General features: G+C 49.9%; 1 protein-coding gene across 3 annotated transcripts; it reads left to right on the plus strand.

Moving 5' to 3' along the window:
- Positions 1 to 7677: 7677 nt before the first annotated feature.
- Positions 7678 to 17023, plus strand: ZNF584 (zinc finger protein 584). Of its 3 annotated transcripts, none has more exons than XM_005590602.5 (4): positions 7678 to 8194; positions 8966 to 9116; positions 14387 to 14509; positions 15513 to 17023. In XM_005590602.5, exons 1-4 carry the CDS (start codon positions 8177 to 8179, stop codon positions 16487 to 16489), a joined length of 1269 nt encoding a protein of 422 aa, XP_005590659.3. In that variant the 5' UTR covers positions 7678 to 8176; the 3' UTR covers positions 16490 to 17023. The 3 variants fall into 3 exon arrangements, with proteins under 3 accessions (XP_005590659.3, XP_015296954.3, XP_065392105.1); XM_015441468.4 differs by having other exon boundaries at positions 8990 to 9116; XM_065536033.2 differs by having other exon boundaries at positions 9031 to 9116.
- Positions 17024 to 26484: the final 9461 nt, after the last annotated feature.

The raw sequence follows: 26484 nt of genomic DNA on the forward strand, positions 1-26484 counted from the left end.
AAGGATGCTCAGGAGTTGGCATTGAGGCCAGTGGCATAGCCTGCACAAATACAGGAGGACCTGGGGAGGCCAGGGGTGGGGCTGAGGGTATTGGGTGGGGCTGGCCCCACTCTCTGTCTTTTTTTTTTTTTTTTTGAGACGGAGTCTCTTCTGTCGTCCAGGCTGGAGTGCAGTGGCGCGATCTCGGCTCACTGCAAGCTCCGCCTCCCGGGTTCACACCATTCTCCTGCCTCAGCCTCCTGAGTAGCTGGGACTACAGGCGCCCGCCACCGCGCCCGGCTAATTTTTTGTATTTTTAGTAGAGACGGGGTTTCACCGTGGTCTCGATCTCCTGACCTTGTGATCCACCCGCCTCGGCCTCCCAAAGTGCTGGGATTACAGGCGTGAGCCACCGCGCCCGGCCCCCACTCTCTGTCTTAACCAGCTCGCTCCCAGGGGCTTTTGTGGCTTCTGCACTATATCAGCTTGGAGCCAGGGGCCTCATTCTCTCTTGCAGTAAATTGAGGCTGATAACTGAGCCTAGGGGTTGTCGAGCATCTGGTCTGCTGATTACTACCTTAGTGCCCGGTGTCTGCCTGCCTACCCACTGCCTTCAAACAAAGGGGCTGCCTGAAACCACCCAGGGGGATGCCTCCCACCCTTGCGCAGCCTCAGCCAATCTCCTCTTTCTCTTCTTCAGAGCTGGAGTTGTGCCCTTCTAGCCTCTCTCTGACCACTCCATCACTAATGTACACCCTGCCCCTTAGCACTTCGGCCCCAGACTTGCTCTTCCTGGCAGGCCTGGGTGCTTGTGAAGCCCGGTGCCAGAGGGCCCAGCACGGGACAGCATTTGATTCTCTTTTCTGTAAATGAAGGACAATAAATCCTCTTTTTCTCTCATCCACAAGTGTTTACTAAGCGCCTTCTGTGTACCAGGCCGCACCAGTGTGCGGAGCAAGGACCAACCTCAGGGAGCAGACGAGGTCCAGGGGGCTAAGCCAACCGAGTCATGGTTCCGGTAGCATTGCCTCCCCCGCCACGCTCAGGGGTCCCCTGCTCCCCAAGCCCTTCCCAAATCCTGCCATCCAGCTCTCCTACCCACCCTGCAGGAGGGACACCAGGGCCCGGTTTTCGGGTTCCGCCACTCTTTCCTCAATGAGGGTCGGAGAGGTCCCTGCCCACGCCAGACCCATTCCCGGCCGTCGCGACACCCTCTTGTGATGAGGCCGAGGGACCAAGGGCCAAGAGCGGGGCTTCGCCGGACGCTGGGAGGATCACTGTCCAGACTGACAGATGGGGAAACTGAGGCTGACCAGCTGGGCAGGGCGTGCATTCGAACCTGGGTCCTGGAAGCGTTCTGCAAGATCCCTTCTCACCTCAACCGCACGTGCTGGCATCTTTGGGTTTCCCTCCTTCCCAAGATCACAGCTGCAGTTCTCTCCTTCGCCCTTAGAGTCACCACCCTGCCTTCTCCCTAGTCATGCCCCGGGCTGGCCCCGCCCAGAACGCGGAGAGGCCTTCGGGGAAGCGCGGACCAATCGGAGGCCCTATGTAGGGTTGAAGAGGCGGGACTCTGGTCGCCATAACAACTCATCCCGCCTGCGCTGCGCCTCCATCGTCGCCTCCGCACCGCAGCCCGGTTAGGTGAGGCAGGGAAGGCGCGCCAGACTCGACGGCCAATCAGGGACCCGAGGCCGGCGTTGCCATGACGACCACGTTGCGCCGGAGAATGCGCCAGGTGCCGGGGCCGCGGGGAACTCTGGGAGCTAGCGGTGAGCACAGTCAGCACCAACACTCGGATGGCGTTGGCGAGAGGAAAGGCTGCGGCGCGCAGAGCGGGGCTGTGGCGCCCGAGGTTGTGAGACTCGAGGTTGCGGGACCCCAAGATGGGGGACAGGAGGCTGCGGGGTTTTAGGTGAGCAGCAAGCGAGAGAGCCAGGCCCCTCGAGCGCCCTCACGTGTTTTGTCCCCATGCCACGCCGGGGCGGGTCTGTGGCACAGTCTCGCGGGCTTAAGTTGTTGGGGGGCGGTGGCTGTGAGTACAGATCATATAGTTATGAATATATTTTAACGCAGATCCAAACAGGATAACGTGAGGATCCTATATAGTGAGACTCCTCAAAAAAAAAAATTTTTTTTTTTTCTTTTTAGCCGGACGTGGTGGCCTGCGCCTGTAGTCCCAACTACTCGGGAGGCTGAGGCAGGAGAATCGCTTGAACCCGGGAGGCGGAGGCTTCAGTGAGCCGAAATGGCGCCACTGCACTCCAGCCTGGGCAACAGAGCGAGAGACTCCGTTTGAGGCGGGGGAAAAAAAAAGCTTTTTTTGGCCGGGCGCGGTGGCTCAAGCCTGTAATCCCAGCACTTTGGGAGGCCGAGACGGGCGGATCACGAGGTCAGAAGATAGAGAGCATCCTGGCTAACACGGTGAAACCCCGTCTCTACTAAAAAAATACAAAAAACTAGCCGGGCGAGGTGGCAGGCGCCTGTAGTCCCAGCTACTCGGGAGGCTGAGGCAGGAGAATGGCGGGAACCCGGGACGCGGAGCTTGCAGTGAGCTGAGATCCGGCCACTGCACTCCAGCCTGGGCGACAGAGTGAGACTCTGTCTCAAAAAAAAAAAAAAAAAAAAGGTGTTTTGTTTTGTTTTGTTTTTTTAGTGCAGTCAAATTCGAACATAGGTTGATTGGATCACATAGCTGACCCACCCTAACCCCACAGCCACCCGCAAACCTGGTTAGTGCTGAGGTCTTCTCATCCCAGGGAGACTGACTCCCCTGGGGCCCGGCTTGGCATGGCAAAGCTGGGAGTCTCGCCCTAGGTTGGGGTTTACTCTGTTCTGTCAGCCGCTGCAGAAGGAGCAGAGGGTGATAGGAGAAGTGCCTAAGAGGGGCCACAAGCTACCTGTGGCCTGTGGCCTCCCACCAGGGGGATGGATGCTTTCATTTTTATCCTTGTGGAAAACTTCACATTAAGTATTGGACTTCTTCAAAGAATCTCCCAGATATCTACTTGTGCTTTCAAAAAATTACAGCTTTTTTGAAAAATAATTTACATACCATATCATTTGCCCATTTAGAGTGTACAATTTAAGGCCGGGCGTGGTGGCTCACGCCTGTAATCCCACCACTTTGGGAGGCTGAGGTGGGCGGATCACCTGAGGTCAGGAGTTCGAGACCAGCCTGACCAACATGGAGAAACCCCATCTGTACTAAAAATACAAAATTAGCCGGGTGTGGTGGCACATGCCTGTAATCCCAGCTCCTCGGGAGGCTGAGGCAGGAGAATCGCTTGAACTCGGGAGGCAGAGGTTGCAGCGAGCCAAGATTGTACCATTGCACTCCAGCCTGGGCAACAAGGAGGAAACTGTGTCTCAAAAAAACAAAAAAACCAATAGATCTGAATAGACCCCTCACCTAAGAAAAATACATAGATGGCAAATAGGCATATGAAAATATGCTCCACATCATAAGCCATTAGGGAAATGCAAGTTGAAACAATAATGAGATACTACTATACACCTATTAGAATGGCTACAATGCAAAACACTGACAGCACCATATGCTAGCAAGGTTGTGAGGCAATGGGAACTCTCATTTACTGCTGGTAGAAAGGCAAAATGGTGTATAGCCACTTTGGCAGTTTCTTACAAAAAGTTAAATGTAGTCTTACCATATGATACGGCAGTCACACTCCTGGGTATTTGCACAAATGAGAACTTACATCCATGCAAAAATCACACAAATTATTATAGCAGCTTTATTCATAATTGCTCAAAACTTGAATCAACCCAGATGTCCTTCAATAGATAAATGGCTAATCTCTGTTACATCCGCACAATAGAATATCATTCAGCAATAAAATTAACTTGGCTACCAAGCTATGAAAAGGCATGGAGAAGTCTGAAATGCATATTGGTAAGTGACAGAAACCAGACTGAAAAAGCTACATACTGTATGATTACAAGTTTATGACATTCTGGAAAAAGTAAAGCTATAGAGACAGTAAAGCAGTGACTGCCGGGGGGGGGGGTTCAGTGGGAGGGAGGAAGGGAGGAATGAATAGTAGCACAAGTAATTTTTTTTTTGGGCAGTAAAAGTATTTTGTGCCATATTGTAATCGTGGATACATGAGTTTATGCATTTGTGAAAACCCACATAATGTACAATACATACGGGTTTAGTTAATAATGTACTAATATTCATTTTAAAATGTTAACAAATAGGCCAGATGTGGTAGCTCACGCCTGTAATCCCAGCACTTTGGGAGGCTGAGGCAGGCGGATCATGAGGTCAGGAGATAGAGACCATCCTGGCCAAAATGGTGAAACCCTGACTGTACTAAAAATACAAAAATTAGCCGGGTGTGGTGGCATGTGCTTGTCGTCCCAGCTACTTGTGAGGCTGAGGCAGAAGAATCCCTTGAACCCGGGAGGTGGAGGTTGCAGTGAGATCGCGCCACTGCACTCCAGCCTGGGTGACAGAGCCAGACTCCATCTCAAAAAAAAAAAGTGAAACTAAAGTGAAGTCCAATGAAGCAGTGCCAGGAAAAACATAATGAGTTGTTAAGCCCAGGAAAGGTAACTGGTTAAGAGTAAGAGCTTGGGGGGCCGGGCGTGGTGGCTCACGCCTGTAATCCCAGCACTTTGGGAGGCCGAGGTGGGCGGATCACAAGGTCAGGAGATCGAGACCATGGTGAAACCCCGTCTCTACTAAAAAAATAGAAAAAATTAGCCAGGCGCAGGGGCGGGCGCCTGTAGTCCCAGCTACTCAGGAGGCTGAGGCAGGAGAATGGTGTGAACCCGGGAGGCGGAGCTTGCAGTGAGCCGAGATTGCACCACTGCACTCCAGCCTGGGCGACAGAGTGAGACTCCGTCTCAAAAAAAAAAAAAAAAAAAAAAAGAGTAAGAGCTTGGGCCTGAGACTTCCTGGAATCAAACTGTAGCACTGCCTCCCACTGGCTTTATGACTCAGGGCAAACAGCCTATGGGAGACTCAGGCCCCCTGGACCCTCTACTTCTCTGCTCCACCCATGGGAGAGATCAGGCCCATCTCACAGAGAACAGATTTTCCTTTCTTGGAGATGGAGTATCACTCTGTTGCCCAGGCTGGAGTGCAGTGGAGCCATCTCGGCTCACTGCAAGCTCCGCCTCCCAGGTTCACGTCATTCTTCTGCCTCAGCCTCCCAAGTAGCTGGGACTACAGGCGCCTGCTACCATGCCTGGCTAATTTTTTGTATTTTTAGTAGAGACGTTTCACCGCGTTAGCCAGGATGGTCTCGATCTCCTGACCTCATGATCCACCTGCTTCAGCCTCCCAAAGTGCTGGGCCGTGCCCGGCCAGGAACAGATTTTCAAGAACAATTCGAGGATATATATTAGCCCAGGACAGGTTATGGGATGACCAATGTCTTCAAATTAGGCAGAAAGAGGGGACAAGTTGGGGACAGGGTACACGCGTCAGGGGAAGTAGGCAAAAAGGTAGACTGTTTAGTAGGGGATCAGGAACATAGAAAAGTGGCAAGGCTAGTGACCTTGGTACCCAGACACCAGGGGTATAACTCAGGTACCAGGTGTGAGAACAGCTCAACTCCAGGGATACTTCCATCCCCAGCCTGCAATCTCCATGGCTGAGCCTCTGATAACTTTTGTGTTATTCCTGGTTTCAAGTCTACCTGGTCCATCAATCAGTGCTCTTGTCTGCACTCCAGTTGGGGGAACTCATGAACTGTAAAGGGCAATCCTGTGGGGGAATGAACAGGTTGGTCAGTCCAGCCTAGGGCAGACTGACCCACCATGGCAGTCCAGGGGTACTGATGACAGGCAGGTACCATGAGCTTGGGGGTGTCCCACCTGCGTCTCCACTGGAGAGAATACACAGGAGTCATTGAGGAACAGGGTTGCAAGGACTATCTGAGGATATGTATGGGGTCAGCTGAGGACATGTTAAGGAGAGGCAAACATTGCACAGCTAGACACTGAGAGAAGGGAACAGAGTGGGGGCATGGCCAGAAAACTGGAACTGGGGAGCTGACAGGAGGCACTAAGACCTGCGAGGGCACAGGCTGGGCACCAGGTGAGAACAGCCCACACCTGGGGGCATTCACCAGGGGTAGATCTCTTCAGGGTCCCCCTGCCACAACTAGTTTTGAGTTCATGTGGTCCACCTGCTGGTGGGAATGTAGAAGCCATCAGACCTATGGAGGATGAGTTTTTCGGAGTCCAGCCCAGGAGAGGCCAAAACACCATGCCCCAGCAAGTGAGAATAATCCTTACTCCAAGACAAACACAGAACTGCACAAAATGAACATCCAGGGAAGGCTCCCAGGCAGGACCCGGTGGCCCCACACGCACCCATGTCAGTGCATGCAGTGCCTGGAATCTTACAGGAAGTGACCGAGCTGGACATGACCTGCTGCAAAGATTCAGAAACTTCTGAGCCCCGATCTTCGCCACTCGTGGCCCTTGGGTAGACTGGAGTGTCCACTCAGTCACTTGTTAGAGGAGGTGGCATGATCTGGGCCTCAGTGCCACGACCAACAGCGACTTCCAAGGGGAACATGGAAAGAGCAGAGGAAAAAAACTAGAGTTTTGGCTGGGGAGAGTGATGATGCCAGTGATCTGACCCAGCACCTAGTGCGAAGTTCTCCTGCATCACCCTGAGGTAGAAGTTCCTCTGGACCTTGCCTAAGAACTCCGTTCGTCCGGGGGGACACAGGCCCACATGCTCTAACATGAACGCGTCTAACTTCAGCGCAAGACACCCAGGAGCCCGTTTACTCTCCTGTCAGCGTCCTCCCCTGATGTGTCCCAGACGCCGTGCCCTGACGTAGTCATGTACCCACCCTCCTGTCCCAGGCCCCCACACCTGAGATCACCATGGCCTGATATGGGGTAGACTACGAGTCTACCGTGCCTCGGCCATGTGCAGGGCGACGTGTCCCTGACATTCACACCTGTGGCCCACACGTCGCCCGCACTGTGGGGCGCGGAAAGCCCAACACATCTGAAACACAACCGCTGACCTTCCCCCGACACCGCCTCTTAACGAGGGCCCCCGGCCCCCGGTCCCAGACGCTCTTCGAAGACTTGCCTGATGACAGGCATGTACCATGTTTCTGGCTGGGACGTTTTTCTGAGTCTTGCTCCGGGCTCCGTAAAGCGGACACGGTGCCAGGGAGAGGGTTTCGGGGCGGTTGCGGGCACAGGCGGGCTTCTGCGGAGGCCCTGGCGAACGCCCCCGCGCGGCGCGGTCCGATGGCCCCACGGGGCCGCCCCTCCACTGTGAGGTCACCGGAGCTCAGCAACGTTCACTGCGGCCAGGACGCGTACAGGTCATCGACGCAGAACTTTCGGACTCTCGCGCCTTCGCTCGTTGGCCCTGCACATAGATGGCATCAGTCTGGTCACCAACCTCTTGTAGCTTTGGGCTGGACACAGTTTCCAGTAGTAACACCAGAGGCATCAATAAGACCAGCGGACCCTCCTCGAAACCGCCCACGGCCCAACGATCCCACTGCCGCAAACCGCCCCAAAGCCAGCGCCGAAAGTCGAATCCGAAAGCCCCGCCCCGCGCAGGGCCCGCCCGAACGTTTCCCCTTCCTGGGCCTCCATTGGCCAAGTCTGAACGGTCGCACGTCGAGGCGCCTTATGGGAAATGTAGTTCACGCCCCGCTTCAGGAGCTAGCGGCGCCCTCCCTTATCGCCTTGGCAACGACCCAGCCGCGCCGCGAGGAGAGCCGGGAATGGAGGTCGTGGAGTAAGGGGCGCCGAGCTACGGGAGGCGGAGGCCACGGGAGTTCCGGGAGTTCCGGCGTTGCCCGGCATTCCGCAGTCCTCGGCGGGAAATCTGTCCCGGCGCCCCAGGCAGCTCTGCGTGGGCCAGAGTGACTTTCTCGCGATCCCCTGGGCGAGGTGAAGGGCAAGGACCCTTGCCGCGCCTTCCACGCTCCGTGCCCCACCGGCGAGTGGCTCCATCTTCCTCAGACTTGTCGCTCGCGGACAGGCGCCGTGGGTCTCCCGGGCCTCCGTACCGTCCTCCTTCCTCGCGGCTCCGGGAAGCGGCTCCCTGTCTTCGGACGCATTTCAACCGCGCGGGGAGAGCTTCCTGAGAAGATTCCACGGCGGCCGAGGGTTTCAGCCCCTGGGACGCGTTTCGGCTGAGGCCGTGGGTCCAGGCCACGGATTCCGCCCGCACTGTCCGATGGCCGGGGAGGCGGAGGTGAGCAGAGGGTGCCTCCGAGGAATGAGGGGGGCCGCCAAGTGGGGGGCGGCGTGTGCCAGGGCAGTTGGAGGAGGGCAGGAGGTCTGCGTATGGTTCTCGGGGGAGGTCTTTGATGCAGGGCTGGGGCATGCCCTTGGCAGTGGGAGCCATTGGAGATGTGCCGCAGGACTGGGACAGGATGGGGTCGTAGTTGCTGTGCCAGGCACTCTGGAGCCGCATGTGCAGAACGGCGTGTGGAAGGCCAGACGATTGCCTATAGGGTAAACTGGGGAGGTTGTGCTGAGGGTGTAGAGTTTTAGGCATTCTGCTGTCCATTTTTGTGCCTGTCGAGCAGGAGGCAGACTGGACCCTGGGACCAGGTACTTGGGACCTAAGGGAGAAGGATGAGCATAGGTTTGGTTGCGCCTGAGAGAGGTGATTTCTGGGACTGGAATTGGCAGGCAGGAGATAGAGTGGAGCCTGTGTGCTTGGCCCTGCACATAGATGGCATCAGTCTGGTCACCAGCCTGTTGTCGCTTTGGGCTGGACACAGTTTCCAGTAGTAACACCAGAGACATCAATAACACCAGCAGCTCTGATATTCCTCTGGGATAGGAGAAGGAAGGTATAAGGGTATGTGTAGGGAGTATAGTGAGGAGGGGTTTGGGTCTCATAGGGAAGGATAATGTCGGGGAGATGTGATAGGACCCTGAGATACAGGTCAAGGGCCTGAATATGTCCATCTGTCCATATTTTGGTTGTTTTTTTCTGCCCATCATTGACCCCAAGGTTCAGTTGGACCCATCATTGCAGGGCTTGGTGATGTTTGAGGATGTGGCGGTATATTTCTCCAGGGAGGAGTGGGGGCTCCTTAATGTGACCCAGAAGGGCCTATACCGGGATGTGATGCTGGAGAACTTTGCACTCGTTAGCTCACTGGGTAAGTCTCTCACACTGTCCCTCAGCACACTGACTACCCCCGCATTTTCCCCATGCGAAGTTCTGTCCGTAACGAAGCCAAACCACAGGAGCTGTTTCTTCCCAGATTCCCTGTTGTAGGTGTTGTGGGTGGTGGGACTCGGCTGTGTGCTCTTTCTCTGCCTTTCTCTGAGCAATGCTGTTGGCAGTCTCAACACCTCTTGCCCCAGGAGCCAGTGGAGCAGGTTTTGGGGGTCAGATGTTTCATAGTTTGCCCACCAAATCCCACCAAGCTCTGCCTCTTCCTGGCCAGTGACTCTTGAAGACATGGCTTCTCTGTGCTCCGGGTTTTGACTTCCTACAAAATAAATTTTGCAGGGACCTCCCTGGGCCAGCCTTGACCCATGAATTTTAATCAGAACAGTTTGAAGAATATTACCTTTTTTTTTTTTTTCCTTTTTTGCGACAAGAGTCTCGCTCTGTTGCCCAGGCTGGAGTGCAGTGGTGCAATCTTGGCTCACCACTACCTCCGCCTTCAGGGTTCAAGCGATTCTCCTGCCTGAGCCTCCCGAGTAGCTGGGACTACAGGCTTGTGCCACCATGCCCGGCTAATTTTTGTATTCTTAGTAGAGATGGGGTTTCACTATGTTGGCCAGGCTGGTCTCGAACTCCTGACCTCATGATCTGCCCACCTTGGCCTCCCAAAGTGCTGGGATTACAGGCATGAGCCACCATACCTGGCTTGATGCTATTTTAAATGGAATTGTTTTTTTAATTTAATTTTGGACTGTTTGTTGCTAGTTGTAGAAATGTAATCGGTTTTTGTATACTAATCTTGTATCCTGTAGCATTACTAAGTCTGTTTATTAGTTCAAATAGTTTTTTAGTGGATTCCTTCCTATTTCCATATATAAGATCATGCCATCTATGAATAGAAATAGTTTTACTTCTTCCTTTGCCTCACTGACCTAGCTAGACCCTCCAGTACTTTATTCAGTAGAAATGGGGAGAGAAGACATCCTTGTTCCCTATCTTGAGGGTGTTCAGTCTTTCACTATTAAGTATAGTGTTAGCTGTTGGTTTTTTGCAGATGCCCATTTCAGGTGAGGAAGTTCCCTGCTCTTTCTAGTTCATTTAATGTGTTTACTAAGAAAAGTCACGGTCAGGTGCAGTAGCTCATGCCTGTAATTTCAGCACTTTGGAAGGCCAAGGCGGGTGGATTACCTGAGGTGAGGTCAGGAGTTCAAGACCAACGTGGTCAACATGGTGAAACCCCATCTCTACTAAAAATAAAAAATTAGCTGTGAAAGGGGGCACATGCCTGTAATCCCAGCTACTTGGGAAGCTGAGGCAGGAGAATCGCTTGAACCTGGTAGGTGGAGGTTGCAGTGAGCTAAGATTGTGCCATTGCACTCCAGCCTGGGCAGAAGAGCAAACTCCGTCTCAAAAAAAAGAAAAAAGAAAAGAAAGGTCCCTAGATTTTGTCAAATGCTTTTCCAATGTCTAATGAAATAATTGTGTGATTTTTGTCCTTTCTTCTGTTAACGTGGTGTATTACAATAATTGTCTTGTTTTTTTTGAGACAGAGTCTTGTTCTGTCTCCAGGCTGGAGTGCAGTGGTGCGATCTCGGCTCACTGCAACCTCCACCTCCAGGGTTCAAGTGATTTTCCTGCCTCAGCCTCCCGAGTAGCTGGGACTATAGGTGCACACCACCATACCCAGCTAATTTTTGTATTTCTCATAGAGATGGGGTTTCACCATGTTGGCAAGGATGGTCTCAATCTCTTGACCTTGTGATCTACCCGTCTCGCCCTCCCAACAGTAACTGATTTTCAAATGTTCAACCTTGCATTACTGGGATAAATTCCCTGTCATGGCTTATAATACTTGTTTTTTTTTTTTTTTTTTTTTTTTTTTAGACAGAGTCTTACTTTGTCACCCAGGCTGCAGTTCAGTGGCACAATCTCGGCTCATTGTAACCTCCACCTCCTGGGTTCAAGTGATTCTCCTGCCTCAGCCTCCCGAGTAGCTGCGATTACAGGCATGCACCACTATGCCCGGCTAATTTTTTTATTTTTAGTAGACACGGGGGTTTCACCATATTGGCCAGGGTGGTCTTGAACTCCCGACCTCAGGTGATCCACCCGCCTCGGCCTCCAAAGTGCTGAGATGACAGGTGTGAGCCACCATCCCCGACCAGTGGTGTAGTTTTCTTATAATGTCTCTGTATTGAGTATGAGGGTAATTTTGGCGTCAGTGGATGAGTTGGGAATGTTTCCTTCTCTTCTGTTTTCTGGAAGAGTTTGTTAAGTATTGGTGTTGATTCTTATTTCAGTGTTGTTAGTATCCACCATTGAAGCCATCGGGGCTTGGGGTTATGTGCCTGTTGGGGGGAAAGTTTTTTAATAACAACAAGAAAAACCTCTTTGTTACACTTTTATTTAGACTTTTTTATTTCTTCTTTAATCAGTTAGTTTTGATAGTTTGTGTCTACTCGGGAATTTGTCCATTTCATCTAAGTTGTCTAATTTGTTGGCATACATTTTTACATAGTATTTCATTATTTTTTAATTTTTCCATTCCTGTTTGAAGTTGTATTGAGTCTTCTCTCTGTTTCTTGTCACTCTAGGTAAATGTTTGCCAATTTTGTTGATTTTTTCAAATAACCAAATTTTGGTTTGTTGATTCTCTTTTTTTAATCTCTGTTTCATTTGTTTCTGCTCTAATATTTATTATTTTTCTCCTTTTGCTATCTTTGGGTTTAGTTGTTTTTCTTTTTCTTGTTCCTTGAGATGTAAAGTTAGGTTATTGGTTTGAGATCTTTTAAAATATGGGTATTTATAGCTATAATGTTCCCACTAAGCACTGCGTTTTCTGCATCCCATAATTTTTTGTTGTGTTTTTTTTTCTTTTTCTGTTTTCTTTTTTTACTTTTTCTTTTTGAGATGGAGTCTTGTTGCCCAGGCTGGACTGCAATGGCGCAATCTTGGCTCACTGCAATCTCCACCTCCTGGGTTCAAGTGATTCTCCTGCCTCAGCCTCCCAAGTCGCTGGGATTACAGGCATGTGCTGCCATGCCCGGCTAATATTTTTGTTTTTGTTTTTGTTTTTGTTTTTGTTTTTTGAGATGGAGTCTTATGCCGCCCAGGCTGGAGTGCAGTGGTGCAATCTTGGCTCACTGCAACCTCCGCCCCCCAGGTTCAAGCGATTCTTCTGCCTTAGTCTCCCAAATGGCTGGAATTACAGGCATGTGCCACTACGCCTAATTTTTGTATTTTTTTTTTTTTTGTATAGACGGGGTTTTGCCATGTTAGCCAGGCTGGTCTCGAACTCCTGACCACAGGTGATCTGCCCACTTCGGTCTACCAAAGTGCTGGGATTACAGGCGTGAGCCACCGTGCCTGGCCTAATTTTGTATTTTTAGTGGAGACGGGGTTTCTCCATGTTGGTCAGGCTGGTCTTGAACTCCCAACCTTACATGATCCACCTGCCTCGGCCTCCCAAAGTGCTGGGATTACAGGTGTGAGCCACCGCCCGGCCTGTTGTGTTTTTATTTTCATTCCTCTCAAAGTACTTTGTAATTTTCTTTTTTCTTTTTTTTTTTTTTTTTTTTTTGAGATGGAGTCTCGCTCTGTCACCCAGGCTGGAGTGCAGTGGCCGGATCTCGGCTCACTGCAAGCTCCGCCTCCCAGGTTCACGCCATTCTCCTGCCTCAGCCTCCCGAGTAGCTGGGACTATAGGCGCCTGCCACCTCGCCCGGCTAGTTTTTTGTATTTTTTAGTAGAGACGGGGTTTCACCGTGTTAGCCAGGATGGTCTCGATCTCCTGACCTCGTGATCCGCCCGTCTCCGCCTCCCAAAGTGCTGGGATTACAGGCGTGAGCCACTGCGCCCGGCCTACTTTGTAATTTTCATATGATTTATTTGTTCTTTGACTCTGGATTTTTAGGAATGTTTTGTTTAAATTCCTTAAATTTGTGAGTTTCCCAAATTTATTTCTGTTGTTGATTTCTGTTTTAATTCATTTGTGGACAGAGAACGTACTTGATGTTATTTCAGTCCTTTGAAATCTGTTGAGACTTATTTATTTATTTGTTTGTTTGTTTGTTTGTTTTGAGACAGAGTCTCACTCTGTCGCCCAGGCTGGAGTGCAGTGGCACGATCTCGGCTCACTGCAAACTCTGCCTCCTGGGTTCATATCATTCTCCTGCCTCAGCCTGCCGAGTAGCTGGGACTACAGGCGCCCGCCACCACGCCTGGGTAATTTTTTTTTTGTATTTTTAGTAGAGACAGGGTTTCACTGTGTTAGCAAGGATTGTCTCGATCTTCTGACCTTATGATCCACCCGCCTCAGCCTCCCAAAGTGCTGGGATTACAGGCGTGAGCCACTGCACCCGGCCGAGCCTTATTTTATATCCTAACAAATGGTATGTTCTGAAGACCGTTCCATGTGCTGTTGTTAGATGGCATGCTCTGTAGGTGTCTGTTAGGGCTAGTTGGTTTTCATTGTTGTTCAAGTCTGCTATGTCCTCGTTCATTTTCTTCTTTGTGGTTCTATTCATTATTGATGGTAGGAAATTACAATCTTTACTATTGCTGAACTGTCTGTTTCTTCAGTTATGTCAGTTTTGGTTCACAGAAAGGCTTTTTTTTTTCCTTTTGTTTGTTTGTTTGTGTTTTTGAGACGGAGTCTCACACTGTCCCCGAGGCTGGAGTGCAGTGGCGCGATCTCAGCCCACTGCAAGCTCCGCCTCCCAGGTTCATGCCATTCTCCTGCCTCAGCCTCCTGAGTAGCTGGGACTACAGTTGCCTGTCACCACACCCGGCTAATGTTTTGTATTTTTAGTAGAGATGGGGTTTCATCGTGTTAGCCAGGATAGTCTTGATCTCCTGACCTCGTGATCCACCCGCCTTGGCCTCCCAAAGTGATGGGATTACAGGCGTGAACCACCGTCCCTGGCCTGTTTGTTTGTTTTTGAGACAGGGTCTCACTCTGTGGCCCAGGCTGGAGTGCAATGGTGTAATCATGACTCACTGATGCTTTGACCTCCTAGGCTCAAGCAATCCTCTCACTATGGCCTCCCTAGTAACTGGGACTGCAGGTGGTGCATGCCATCATGCCTAGCTAATTAAAATAATATATTTTTTGTAGAGTTGGGGTCTTACTGTGTTGCCCAGGCTGGTTGCGAACATCTGGGCTTAACGATCTCCTACCTCACTTTCCAGAGTGCTAGGATCGCAGGCATGAGCCACCATGCCCAGCCTGTTTCTTTTACTACCTGTCGCCCGCAGGACTTGCACCTTCGAGATCCCCTGTGTTTCCCCAACTGGAGAAGGATGAACAGTTGTGGGTGCGCAGCTGGGTGGATGTGACTCCAGTCAGCAGAGCAGAAGCCAGGAGAGGTTTCGGTCTTGGTAAGTGGCATGGAGGGGAATACCTTGGTTTCAACAGTGGGCTCACAGAATGCTGAGTATCTGCATACACTGTTACCTTGGTGTTGAGGGCAGTGACCATACCTTATTTCCTTCCACCTTTCCTGTCTTATCTGGACACTGTGCAGTCTGCCATCTCTACCATGACTTTAGGCCCCGCATGTTCCTGCCTGTCTGGCCTGTGTCTCCTCATTGCCCTTCTCTGTATCTGTGCAGAGCTGTCTATTATTGGCGACTCAGTGCGTGTCTTGAGATGTGCTCATATCCTTAAACAGGTATTTGAACTTCAGCCCATCCTTAATTTTTACTTAAACACTAGCTACTACTTTGGAATCACATTTTGCTGGGTCTAGATGCATGCCTCCTCATAATGCTTGACTGTCCCCAGCAGCCAAGGCCCTGCTGAAACCGTTTGCAGAGGGGTGACTTGGAGACCCCACTTCTCTTCCCTGCACTGCATCCTATCTTGTGCCTTCACCTCAGTTGAGGTTTTCCTTATTCTGTAGTCTGGTGGAGCCATGTTCAGTTGGGCCAGGCTTTCCCAGTCCAGACCTTTCCTAGCAACCTTTCAGCAATTCTTTTTTTTTTTTTTTTGAGACGGAGTTTTGCTCTTATTGCCTAGGCTGGAGGGCAGTGGCGCGATCTCAGCTCACCGCAACGTCCGCCTCCGGATTCAAGTGATGCTCCTGCCTCAGCCTCCCGAGTAGCTGGGATTCCAGGCATACGCCACCATGCCTGGCTAATTTTGTATTTTTAGAGGAGACGGGGTTTCGTCATGTTGGTCAGGCTGGTCTTGAACTCCTGACCTCAGGTGATCTGCCCAGCTTGGCCTCCCAAAGCACTGGGATTACAGGCGTGAGCCACCGCACCTGAGCCTTTCAGCAATTCTATGGAGTCCCTTTGGGTGTGTCTGACATGCACTGGTGATGAAGGTACCTCCTCTCTCTAGTTCAACTCTTAGTAACAGATTCATCTGTGCTTTCAGATGGTCTATGTAGAGTGGAGGATGAGAGAGCCCGTCCTAAGCATCTAAAGAGCTACAGAGTCATCCAGCCCCAGGACACTCATGGTGAGGGGAAACCAAGAAGGCACAGTGAGCATGGGGCAGCCTTCCCACCTGGTTCCGGTTGTGGGCAACAGCAAGAAGTCCATGTGGCAGAGAAGCTGTTCAAATGCAGTGACTGTGGGAAGGTGTTCTCAAAGGCCTTCGCCCTCCTTGACCATCTGATAACACATGCTGAAGACAGACCCTTCAGATGCCCAGCAGGCAGAAGTGCTTCCAAGGAGAAGTCAACTCACATTAATCCCCGAAAAATTCGACCTGGAGAAACAGCCCATGTGTGTAATGAGTGTGGGAAGGCCTTCTGTTACCCGTCCAAGTTGAGGAAACACCAGAAGGTTCACACAGGCATAAAACCTTTTAAGTGTAGTGACTGTGGGAAAACCTTCAACCGCAAAGACGCCCTGGTTCTACACCAGAGGATTCACACTGGAGAAAGGCCTTATGAGTGCAGCAAATGTGGGAAAACCTTCAGTGTTCTGTCTACCCTCATTCGGCACCGGAAAGTGCACATTGGAGAAAGGCCCTATGAGTGTACAGAATGTGGGAAGTTCTTTAAATACAGTAATAGCTTCATTCTTCACCAGAGAGTTCACACTGGAGAAAGGCCTTTTGAATGCAAGCAATGTGGGAAAGCCTACGTGACCCGTTCAGGCCTCTATCAGCACTGGAAAGTCCACACTGGGGAACGGCCCTATGAATGTAGCCTGTGTGGGAAAACCTTCACTACCAGATCCTACCGCAATCGGCACCAGCAGTTCCACACTGAAGAGAGGTCTTATGAATGTACAGAGTGTGGGAAAGCCTTCAAACATAGTTCCACCCTCCTTCAGCACAAGAAAGTCCATACTTCAGAAAGGCCCCAGGGGGACAGCTCACATGGGAAAGTCATTAGCTGCTAGCACCGTGTTCATCAGGAAGGGTCTTTTTCCAGGAAGGAGATTGAGGAGAGTGGGCATGAGAGTGCCATGTGAAAGAAGCTAAACCTTGTACATCCCAACATCCACCCCGGGGAGAGTTCCCATGTGTGCCTGGCGTGTGGGAAGCTTTCAGGAGCCACACTGCACTCTGAATTGCCTGTGGCTGTTGGGAGTGTCACATCACTGTCAGTTTATCCACCGCCATCCTCCTCTGTCCACCCTGTAAGGTCCCTACAGCAAGTGGGACAGGAGACCTTGTGCTCCTTGCTCTAAACAGTAGAGAATCATTAATGGTAGAGCCCAAAACAGACCTCATTCCCTACCCCTGACTGGTTTAGCTGTGGACATGACCCACCTCTGGCCAGAGGAGCTGAGCTGGTATCTGCTGGGGGCTTCCTGGGAAGGTTTACCACTTTCATGGACATGGTTGACATCATACGTGGTATTTGTCATGCTCTAGCATGGACTGTCTCATACTGCTCTGGACTGTGTGGCAATAAAGGCTTTATGGTTTAAGCCGCTTAAAATTTTTTTTTTTAATATTTTTGAGATGGTCTTATTCTGTTGCCCAGGCTGGAGTGCAATGGTGCCATCATAGCTCACCGCAACCTTGAACTCCTGGTCTCAAGGGATCTTCCTGCTTCAGCCTCCTGAGTAGCTGGCACTACAGGTGTGTGCCATCACACCTGGCTAATTTTTTTTTTTTTTTTTTTTTTCGTAGACACGGTCTCGCTACATTGCCCAAGCTGGTCTCGAACTCTGAGCCTCAAGCTATTCTCCTGCTTTGGCCTCCCAAAGTGCGGGGAGCCACTGTGCCTGGCCTAGTTTTTTTAGAGACAGGGTCTCATGCTTTTGCCCAGGCTGGAGTGCAGTGGTGTGATCCTAGCTCATTGCAGACTTGAACTACTGGACTCAAGTGATCCTCCTGTTTCAGCATCTTGAATAGCTAGGATTGTACTTGTGTGGCACTATGCCTGGCTAATTTAAAAAATTTTTTACAGAGACAGGATCTTGCTACACTGCCCAGGCTGGTCACGAACTCCTTGCCTCAAGCAGTTCTCTTGCCTCAGCCTTCCAAAGTGCTGATACTATAGTTGTGAGCCACTGTGCCTTGCCAAGTCACTTTTAATATTGAGGTTCTGGGGCTGGGCGCCAGTGGTTCACACCTGTAATCCCAGTACTTTGGGAGGCTGAGGCGGGCAGATCACGAGGTCAGGAGATCAAGACCATCCTGGCTAACATGGTGAAACCCCGTCTCTACTAAAAATACAAACAAAATTAGCCGGGTGTGGTGGCGGATGCCTGTAGTCCCAGCTACTTGGGAGGCTAAGGCAGAAGAATGGCGTGAACCCGGGAGGCGGAGCTTGCAGTGAGCCAAGATCACACCACTGCACTCCAGCCTGGGCAACAGAGCAAGACTCCATCTCAAAAAAAAAAAAAAAAAATTGAGATTCTGATCCCTGTACTTAGAGAGATTGTTGAGAATAGAATCAGGCACTATCACCATAAGTTGAGGGAATGGCTTTTGTGGGGGTGGTCTCTTGAGTTTTTTCTGCCTCAGTGGGGATGGCAGGATGACAGAGAATAGCTCTAATCAAGGTTGGCCTAATTTGTTTTGGCCCCTGAGTCCTCCAGGGAAAGACTTGTAGCCTGGATGTCAGGCTTTTTTTTGTGGGTCCAGAGCTCACCTTGAGGAAGGGAATAGTTGGTGAGAGATCTTCTGTATGTTTATGGACAGAAAAAGTTGCGTTCTTTGTTCCCAGGGAATGTTCCAGAACTTCCAGCATTAGTCAGAAGGAGCTATTTCCATTTTCAGCTCAGAAGCCATATTCTCCAAAATCTGGAACATGGAGGTAAGTTCTAGACTGACTGTAAAACCCTTAGGGGCCTGCTGGATAGAGTAATCTGAGTATAGTAAGTGGGCATAGAAATAGTGAAGCAGTATGGAGTGAAGTGTCTGGTAAACAAGAGGGCTTGTGCCAGTTCTAAAGACGCATCCACAAATGTTCCAGCAACTGAGGTTTCATGGAGTGAGGGCACCAGAACTCAGCAATTGCAGACCTGTTATTTGTAGCAAGCTCACTGTCAGCAAATAATTTACAGACTTTATGGATTCTCATATACTCTCTGGGCTGTTCTCTTCTCATGGCCATTATCCTGAGACTGAAGGATTCTGTAGTCGTGGGATGTGCCTTTTCTGACCTGGCCAGTACTCCCGGTGTCTCTGGATGCTGTGGCCTTTTCCACTGTCAAGTTTTTGCAGTCACAGCGTCAGGGCTCTCCCTCTAGGGCTCAAGGGAGACAGGTGGGGTAACCAAAGTATGGATCCAGATCTTGGGGTTTATGGGGCCTTTTCCAAGTCTTGCTCTGTCACACAGCCTGGAGTGCAGTGGTGTGATCACGGCTCACTGCACCCTTGACTTCTGGGACTCAAGTGATCCTTCTACCTCAGCCTCCTGAGTAGCAGAGACTACAGGTGCATGCCACCATACCCAGCTAATTAAAAAAAAAAAATCGTTTTAGGCTGGGCGTGGTGGCCCATGCATGTAATCCTAGCACTTTGGGAGGCCAAGGTGGGCAGATCACTTTAGGTCAGGAGATCGAAACCAGCCTGGCCAACATGGTGAAACCCCGTCTCTACTAAAAATACAAAAAAATTAACAGGGCATGGTGGTGGGCACCTGTAATCCCAGCTACTTGGGAGGCTGAGGCAGGAGAATTGCTTGAACCTGGGAGGCAGAGGTTGCAGTGAGCCAACATTGCACCACTGCACTCCAGCCTGGGCAACAGAGCAAGACTCTGTCTCAAAAAAAAAATTTTTTTGGCCGGGCGCGGTGGCTCACGCCTGTAATCCCTGCACTTTGGGAGGCCGAGGCGGGCGGATCACGAGGTCAGGAGATCGAGACCATCCTGTCTAACACGGTGAAACCCCGTCTCTACTAAAATACAAAAAAAATTAGCCGGGCGTGGTGGCGGGCGCCTGTAGTCCCAGCTACTCGGGAGGCTGAGGCAGGAGAATGGCGCGAACCCAGGAGGCGGAGCTTGCAGTGAGCCGAGATGGTGCCACTGCACTCCAGCCTGGGCGACAGAGTGAAGACTCCGCCTCAAAAAAAAAAAAAAAAAAAAAAATTTTTCGGTGGGGGGTCAGGATTAGTGGCTTATGCCTGTAATGCCGGCACTCTGGGAGACTGAGGTGGGAGGATCGCTTGAGCCGAGAAGTTCATGACCAGCCTGGGCAACACGGGAAGACCCCATCTCTTTTTTTTTTTTTTTTAAGAGATAAGGTTTTGCCATGTGCTCAGGCTGATCTTGAACTCTTGGGCTCAAGTGATCTTCCAGCCTCAGACTCCCAAAGTGCTGGATTTACAGGTGTGACACTGTCCCTGGCTTATACCCAATTTTTTTTTTTTTTTTTTTGAGACGGAGTCTCACTCTGTTGCCCAGGCTGGAGTGCAGTGGCGCGATCTCAGCACACTGCAACCTCTGCCTCCTGGGGTCAAGCGATTCTCCTACCTCAGCCTCCCAAGTAGCTGGGATGATAGGCACCTGCCACCGTGCCTGGCTAATTTTGGTATTTTTAGTAGAGACGGGATTTCACCATGCTGGCCAGGCTGGTCTCGAACTCCTGACCTTGTGATCTGCCCACCTCAGCCTCCCAAAGTGCTGAGATTACAGGCGTAAGCCACCACGCCCAGCCTATATACCCACTCTTAAAGACATACAAGATGCTAAATGTTATTCAGAATGGGCTAGAAAATGGGTGGTAACTTCCGGGTGTTGCCAAGGCAATGGCAAACTGCCATGGCAATGACGGGCCTGTCTTGTGGGGAAGTGCTTTCAGCCTCTTGCTGATTTCAGCGTCTTTAACCTGCTCTGGAGTAGAGTTCCATCTGCCTCCTCCCTCAGCTTCACAAAAATCCATTGAGGGAGGAATTACCTTCATTTTCCATTGCTTCCCCACTTCCCCAGCCTGTGCACTCAGACTGGCTGCTGGATAGGATATTGATCACCTTGCTGCCTATGGAAATCTCAGTGCTGGCCGGCGCGGTGGCTCACGCCTGTTATCCCAGCACTTTGGGAGGCCGAGGCGGGTGGATCACGAGGTCAGGAGATTGAGACCATCCTGGCTAACACGGTGAAACCCCGTCCCTACTAAAAATGCAAAATATTAGCCGGGTGTGGTGGTGGGCGCCTGTAGTCCCAGCTACTCGGGAGGCTGAGGCAGGAGAATGGCGTGAACCCAGGAGGTGAAGCTTGCAGTGAGCCGAGATCGTGCCACTGCACTCCAGCCTGGGTGACTGAGCGAGACTCCATCTCCAAAAAAGAAAAAAAAGAAATCTCAGTGCTGCTTTTTTGGGGTGAATGGATGCCAATTCAAATTGTTAAGTTTTTTGTTTTTTTTTTTTTTTGAGACGGAGTCTCCCCATCGCCCAGGCTGGAGTGCAGTGGCGCAGTCTCAGCTCCCAGGTTCAAGTGATTCTCTTGCCTCAGCCTCCCGAGTAGCTGGGATTACAGGCGTGTGGCTCCATACCGGCTAATTTTTGTATTTTTAGTAAAGACGGGGTTTCACCATGTTGGTCAGGCTGGTCTCAAACTCCTGACCTCGTGATCCGCCCACTTTGGCCTCACGAAGTGCTGGGGGATTACAGGTGTGAGCCACTGCGCCCAGCTGTGTAATTTTAAAAATGTAATTTATAAAAGCATAAAATTATGAAATACTTAGAAATAAATTTGACAAAATTATGCAAGACTTGTACACTGAAAACTACAAAACGTTGCTGAGAGAGACTGATTGAAGAACACCTAAGTAAATGAGGACGTTTACCATGTTCATGAACTGGAAGTCTCAATATGTTAATCCTCCCCAAGTTGATTTGCAGATTCAATGCAGTCCCAATAAAAATGTCACTAGGTTTTTTTTTGGTTTTGACTTGCTCTGTAACCAGAGCCAGAGTGCAGTGGTGCAATCTTGTCTCACTGCAACCTCCGCCTCCCAGGTTCAAGCAATTCTCCTGCCTCAGCCCCTCAAGTAGCTGGGACTACAGGTGCGCACCACCACGCCTGGCTAATTTTTGTATTTTTAGTAGAGACTGGGTCTCATCATGTTGGCCAGGCTGGTCTCGAACTCCTCACCTCAAGTGATTTGCCCACCTCGGCTTCCCAAAGTGCTGGGATTACAGGTGTGAGCCACTGTTGGCTTTCTTAAAAACAGAAATATACTTGCTAATTCTAAAATTCACATGGAAATGCAGAGGACCAAACAACTTTAAAATGAATAAAGAATTTATATAGCATGATTTCAAGACTTACTACAGAGCTACAGTTAAAAAAAGACAAATTAAGTAGAACCGAATCTAGAAATAGACACACATAGATCATCAATTGATTTTAGAGAGAGCAGCAGAGGTAATTCAGTGGAGGAAAGTATAGTCTTTTCAACACAGAGTGCGGGAACAATTGGATAGCCATACTCCAACAGAAGCAAAGAAAACAGAATGGAAACCTTGATCCTTAAATCACACCGCATTAAAAATTAAATTGAGAGGGGGCTCCAAGATGGCTGAATAGAGGCATCTGGCAATTGCCTCTTCCACAAAGAGGCAACGAAATAGCGAAATAGCAAGGAGATTATCACATTTTGAATACGGTACCTAAGAGAAAACGATGGAATTCAGCAGAGAAGTGACAGGAAACACCTCAGGCACGGAAGAAGGAAGTTAGAATCCAACTTGGCTGGGAGAGGCTCCTGAGTGCAGGGAAAGGGAAAGTGAGACATCCTCAGTGGTCCAAGTTCCCACCATGGTCTCCAGCCATCCCAGTCACAAGAGATCCCCTTCATCTTTTTTTTTTTTTTTTTTTTTTTCTGGAGGGCAGTGGTGTGATTTCAGTTCACTGCAACCTTCCCCTCCCGGGTTCAAACAATTCTCGCACCTCAGCCTCCCAAGTAGCTGGGATTACAGGTGCCCACCACTATGCCTGGCTAATGTTTGCATTTTTAGTAGAGACGGGGTTTCACCATGTTGGCCAGGCTGGTCTCGAACACCTGACCCCAATTGATCCACCCGCCTCCGCCTCCCAAAGTGCTGGGATTACAGGTGTGAGCCACTGCACCTGGCCAGATCTCCTTAATCTTTACAGCCCCTGAGACTAGCATAGGGATTTGTCTAGAGTTTGCATAATGACATTATTCCATACAGGGAGCTCATGTGGTGTCCCGCCTCCCCCCACACCCCACCCCTTTCACTGCTGGACCTAAGGTCAGATGCTGCATGGCCATATTTGAGAGACCAGACTGTATCGTGCCTTGGGACCCAACGACCCTGCATCTACACAACCCTGGAGCCCCTCTGACATCCCCCTACATCCATCTTTAAGGCTGCAGTGGCTGTACAGGGGTTGGACCCAGCAGTGTGGTCGGGTCCCCTGCACTCTAGCAGTGTAGTTCCACATCCAAGGCAGTGTAGTTCCCCTGGAGGTTGCCCCGGGGACAAGGGGAGCCAAAGTGTGTACTCCCCAGAGCCTGAGAGCTGCTTGCCTGGGGCTGCTGCCACCAACAGCAACCCTACTCCCCTCCCAGTATCAGGGCCACCACACACTTGCACACACCCTGAGGACAGGTTCTCCCTGGCACAGATGCCGGCAGTGGTGGACAGGGAAGCACCGGTGATTCCTAGGACTCCAGGCAGTGTGCTTGAGTGGTATCCACACTGCCTGGGGCCCTAGAGATCGCCCTTCCCTGTCCTCCACTGCTGGCATCTATGCACTCTTCCTGGGGGCCTGAGGATTTGCCCACTCAGTCTGTTGCCACCACCAGCACCCTCCCATACCTGCCACCTGGGGTTCTGGAGACTGGTCAGCCCTGCCTGTTGCAGACAATAGTAATGCCTGTGCATGCTGCCTGGGAACTTGAGGATTGTCCCGCCACTGGTGCCATTGCCCATGCCACACATGCTTCCTAGGGGCCCAAGGACCTTGTTTGGCCCACCTCTGCCACTGCCGGCACCTGAGCAAGCCACCTGTAGGCCTAAGAATTAGCCTGCCTGATTTCACCTGTAAAGATACATAAAGACCGAAAGTAACACGATGGAAAAAAGTACTCCATGCAGATAGAAAATGGAGTAAAATGGAGCGAGAGGAACTAATAAAACCTGCTTTAAGTCAAGAGGCCTAGTGTGATGGTACACACCTAAATTCCCAGCACTTTGGAGGCTTAGGTGAGAAGATTACTTGAAGCCAGGAATTAGACCAGCCTGGGCAACATAGTGAGACCCCTGTCTCTACAAAAAGAAAAGAAAAAGACAGTGAACATCATTATAAATGATAAAGAGATCAACTTAGCAGGAGGATATAACAATTCTCAATATATATGTACCCAACACAGGAGGACCCAGATATATAAAGCAAATATTCTATCTAAAGAGAGAGGTAGACCCTGATACAGTAATAGGAACTTTAATGCTCCACTCTCAGCATCAGATAGATCATCTAGATAGGAAATTAATGAATACTGGATTTATTTTTTTATTATTATTATTATTTTTTGAGACAGAGTCTCGCTCTGTCGCTCAGGCTGGAGTGCAGTGGCGTGATCTTGGCTCACTGGAAGCTCCGCATGCTGGGTTCCCATCATTCTTCTGCCTCAGTCTCCCAAGTAGCTGGGACTACAGGCACCTGCCACCACGCCTGTAGTCCCAGCTACTTGGTAGGCTGAGGCAGGAGAATGGCTTGACTCAGAGAGACTGATTGAAGAACACCTAAGTAAATGAGGACATTTACCATGTTCATGAACTGGAAGTCTCAATATGTTCAACAAGAGTGAACCTCAGTCTCAAAAGAACAAAACAAAACAAACAACAACAACAACAAACAAGCAAAAGGAAAAGGAAAAACACATGTTGGGAGAAAATATTTGCTAAATATATTTGACATCTTTTATCTCAAATATATAAATAACACAAGTTGATTATAAGTTGATAATCATCCCAAGTTAAAAATGGGCAAAAGATCTGAACAAACATTCTTTGAAAGAAGATATATGGTTATCAAATAAACACTTGAAAAGTTCAATATCACTAGTCATTCAGGAAATGCAAATTTAAACTATGATGAGATACCACTACACATTTATTAGAATTATTAAAATGAAAAAGACAAACATACAAAAATATGGCAAGAATGTGGAGCAACTAGAACTCTCAGTGAGTTCTAATATAAGTGTCGTAGTTTTTTTGAAAACAGTTTGACAGTTCTTAAAATGTTAAACATAACATAAAAGCTGGGAATGGTGGAGTGCACTGGTAGTCCCAGCTACATTGGGCGGGAGGATCTGTTGAGCCCAGGAGCTCAAGTCCAGCCTGGGCAACATAGCCAGACCCCATCTCAAAACAAAAAAAACAATTAAACATACACCTACCATATACCCCCAAAATTCCACTTCTAGGTATCTACCCAAGATAGTTCAAAGGATACATTCATACAAGGACTTGTACACAAATGTTTATAGCGGCTTCATTTGAGATAGTCAGAAACAATTTGGCCAGGCGCTGTGGCTCATGGCTATAATCCCACCACTTTGGGAGGCCAAGGCAGGTGGATCATGAGGTCAGGAGTTTCAGGCCAGCATGGCCAACGTGGCGAAACCCTATCTTTACTAAAACTACAAAAAAATTAGCCAGGCATGGTGGCGTGTGCCTGTAGTTCCAGCTACTCAGGAGGCTGAGGCAGGGGAGTTGCTTGAACCCGGGAAGCGGAGCTTGCAGTGAGCCAAGATGGAGCCATTGCACTCCAGCCTGGGTGACAGAGCAAGACTCTGTCTCAAAAAAAAAAAAAAAAAAAAAAAAAAAAAAAAAATGGGGTCTTGCTCTGTCGCCCAGGCTGGTCTTAAACTCCTGGGCTCAAGTGATCCTCCTGCCTTTGCCTACCAAAGTGCTGGGATTACAGGCGTGAGCCATCGCGCCTGACCAAATCTCTTTTCTTTATAAACTGTCTAGACTTAGATATTTCTTTTCTTTCTTTCATTTTTATTTATTTTTTTGAGACAGAATTTTGCTGTTATGGCCCAGGCTGGAGTGCAATGCTGTGATCTCAGCTCACTGCAACTCTGCCTCCTGGGTTCAAGCATTTCTCCTGCCTCAGCCTCCCAAGTAACTAGGATTACAATCGCTGCCACCATGCCTGGCTAATTTTTTGTATTTTTAGTAGAGACGTGGTTTCACCATGTTGGCCAGGCTGATCTCGAACTCCCAACCTCAGGTGATCCACCTGCCTCGGCCTCCCAAAGTGCTGGGATTACAAAAATATAAAAAATACAAAAAATTAGCCGGACGAGGTGGCGGGCGCCTGTAGTCCCAGCTACTCGGGAGGCTGAGGCAGGAGAATGGCATAAACCCAGGAGACGGAGCTTGCAGTGAGCTGAGATCCGGCCACTGCACTCCAGCCTGGGGACAGAGCGAGACTCCGTCTAAAAAAAAAAAAAAAAAAAAAAGTAACACAAAAACAGCCTAATGCAAAGGTCACATGGTAGGTAGGATTTAGTAAGAAAGAGAGCTGGGATTTCAAGGCAGGTGAACTGGGTCTAATGTTTCCACTGTTTACTCACCTCTCCCTACCTCTAGATTTCCACCCTCCCATGTTGAAATCTCTTGGTTATAAATTTTCACTTGTGTTCCTTTCTGGGATCACCTTCTTGAATCACAGTGGTATCTATTTTCATACCCATTGAGGGAATAGTGATTCCTTGAGAGTTACAAGGTCTGCAGATCGATGAGTTCTTGGCATTTTGGAGAGGCCAGAGACTGGTAGCTCTGAGTCACTGGTTGTCAGGCCGTGCCTCCCCCATCACACAATCGAAGCTTGGCTGACTTCACTGAGTGCCAAAAGCAGGCTGGGGCTGGGGGTAGAGGATCTGGGTTTCACAAGAGGCAAGTCTGGAAATGTCAAAATTGGGGTCCAAGGTGAGAGGATGGCATGGTAGGACA

This window comes from Macaca fascicularis, chromosome 19 (genome assembly GCF_037993035.2).
Source record: "Macaca fascicularis isolate 582-1 chromosome 19, T2T-MFA8v1.1".
Lineage (NCBI taxonomy): Eukaryota > Metazoa > Chordata > Mammalia > Primates > Cercopithecidae > Macaca > Macaca fascicularis.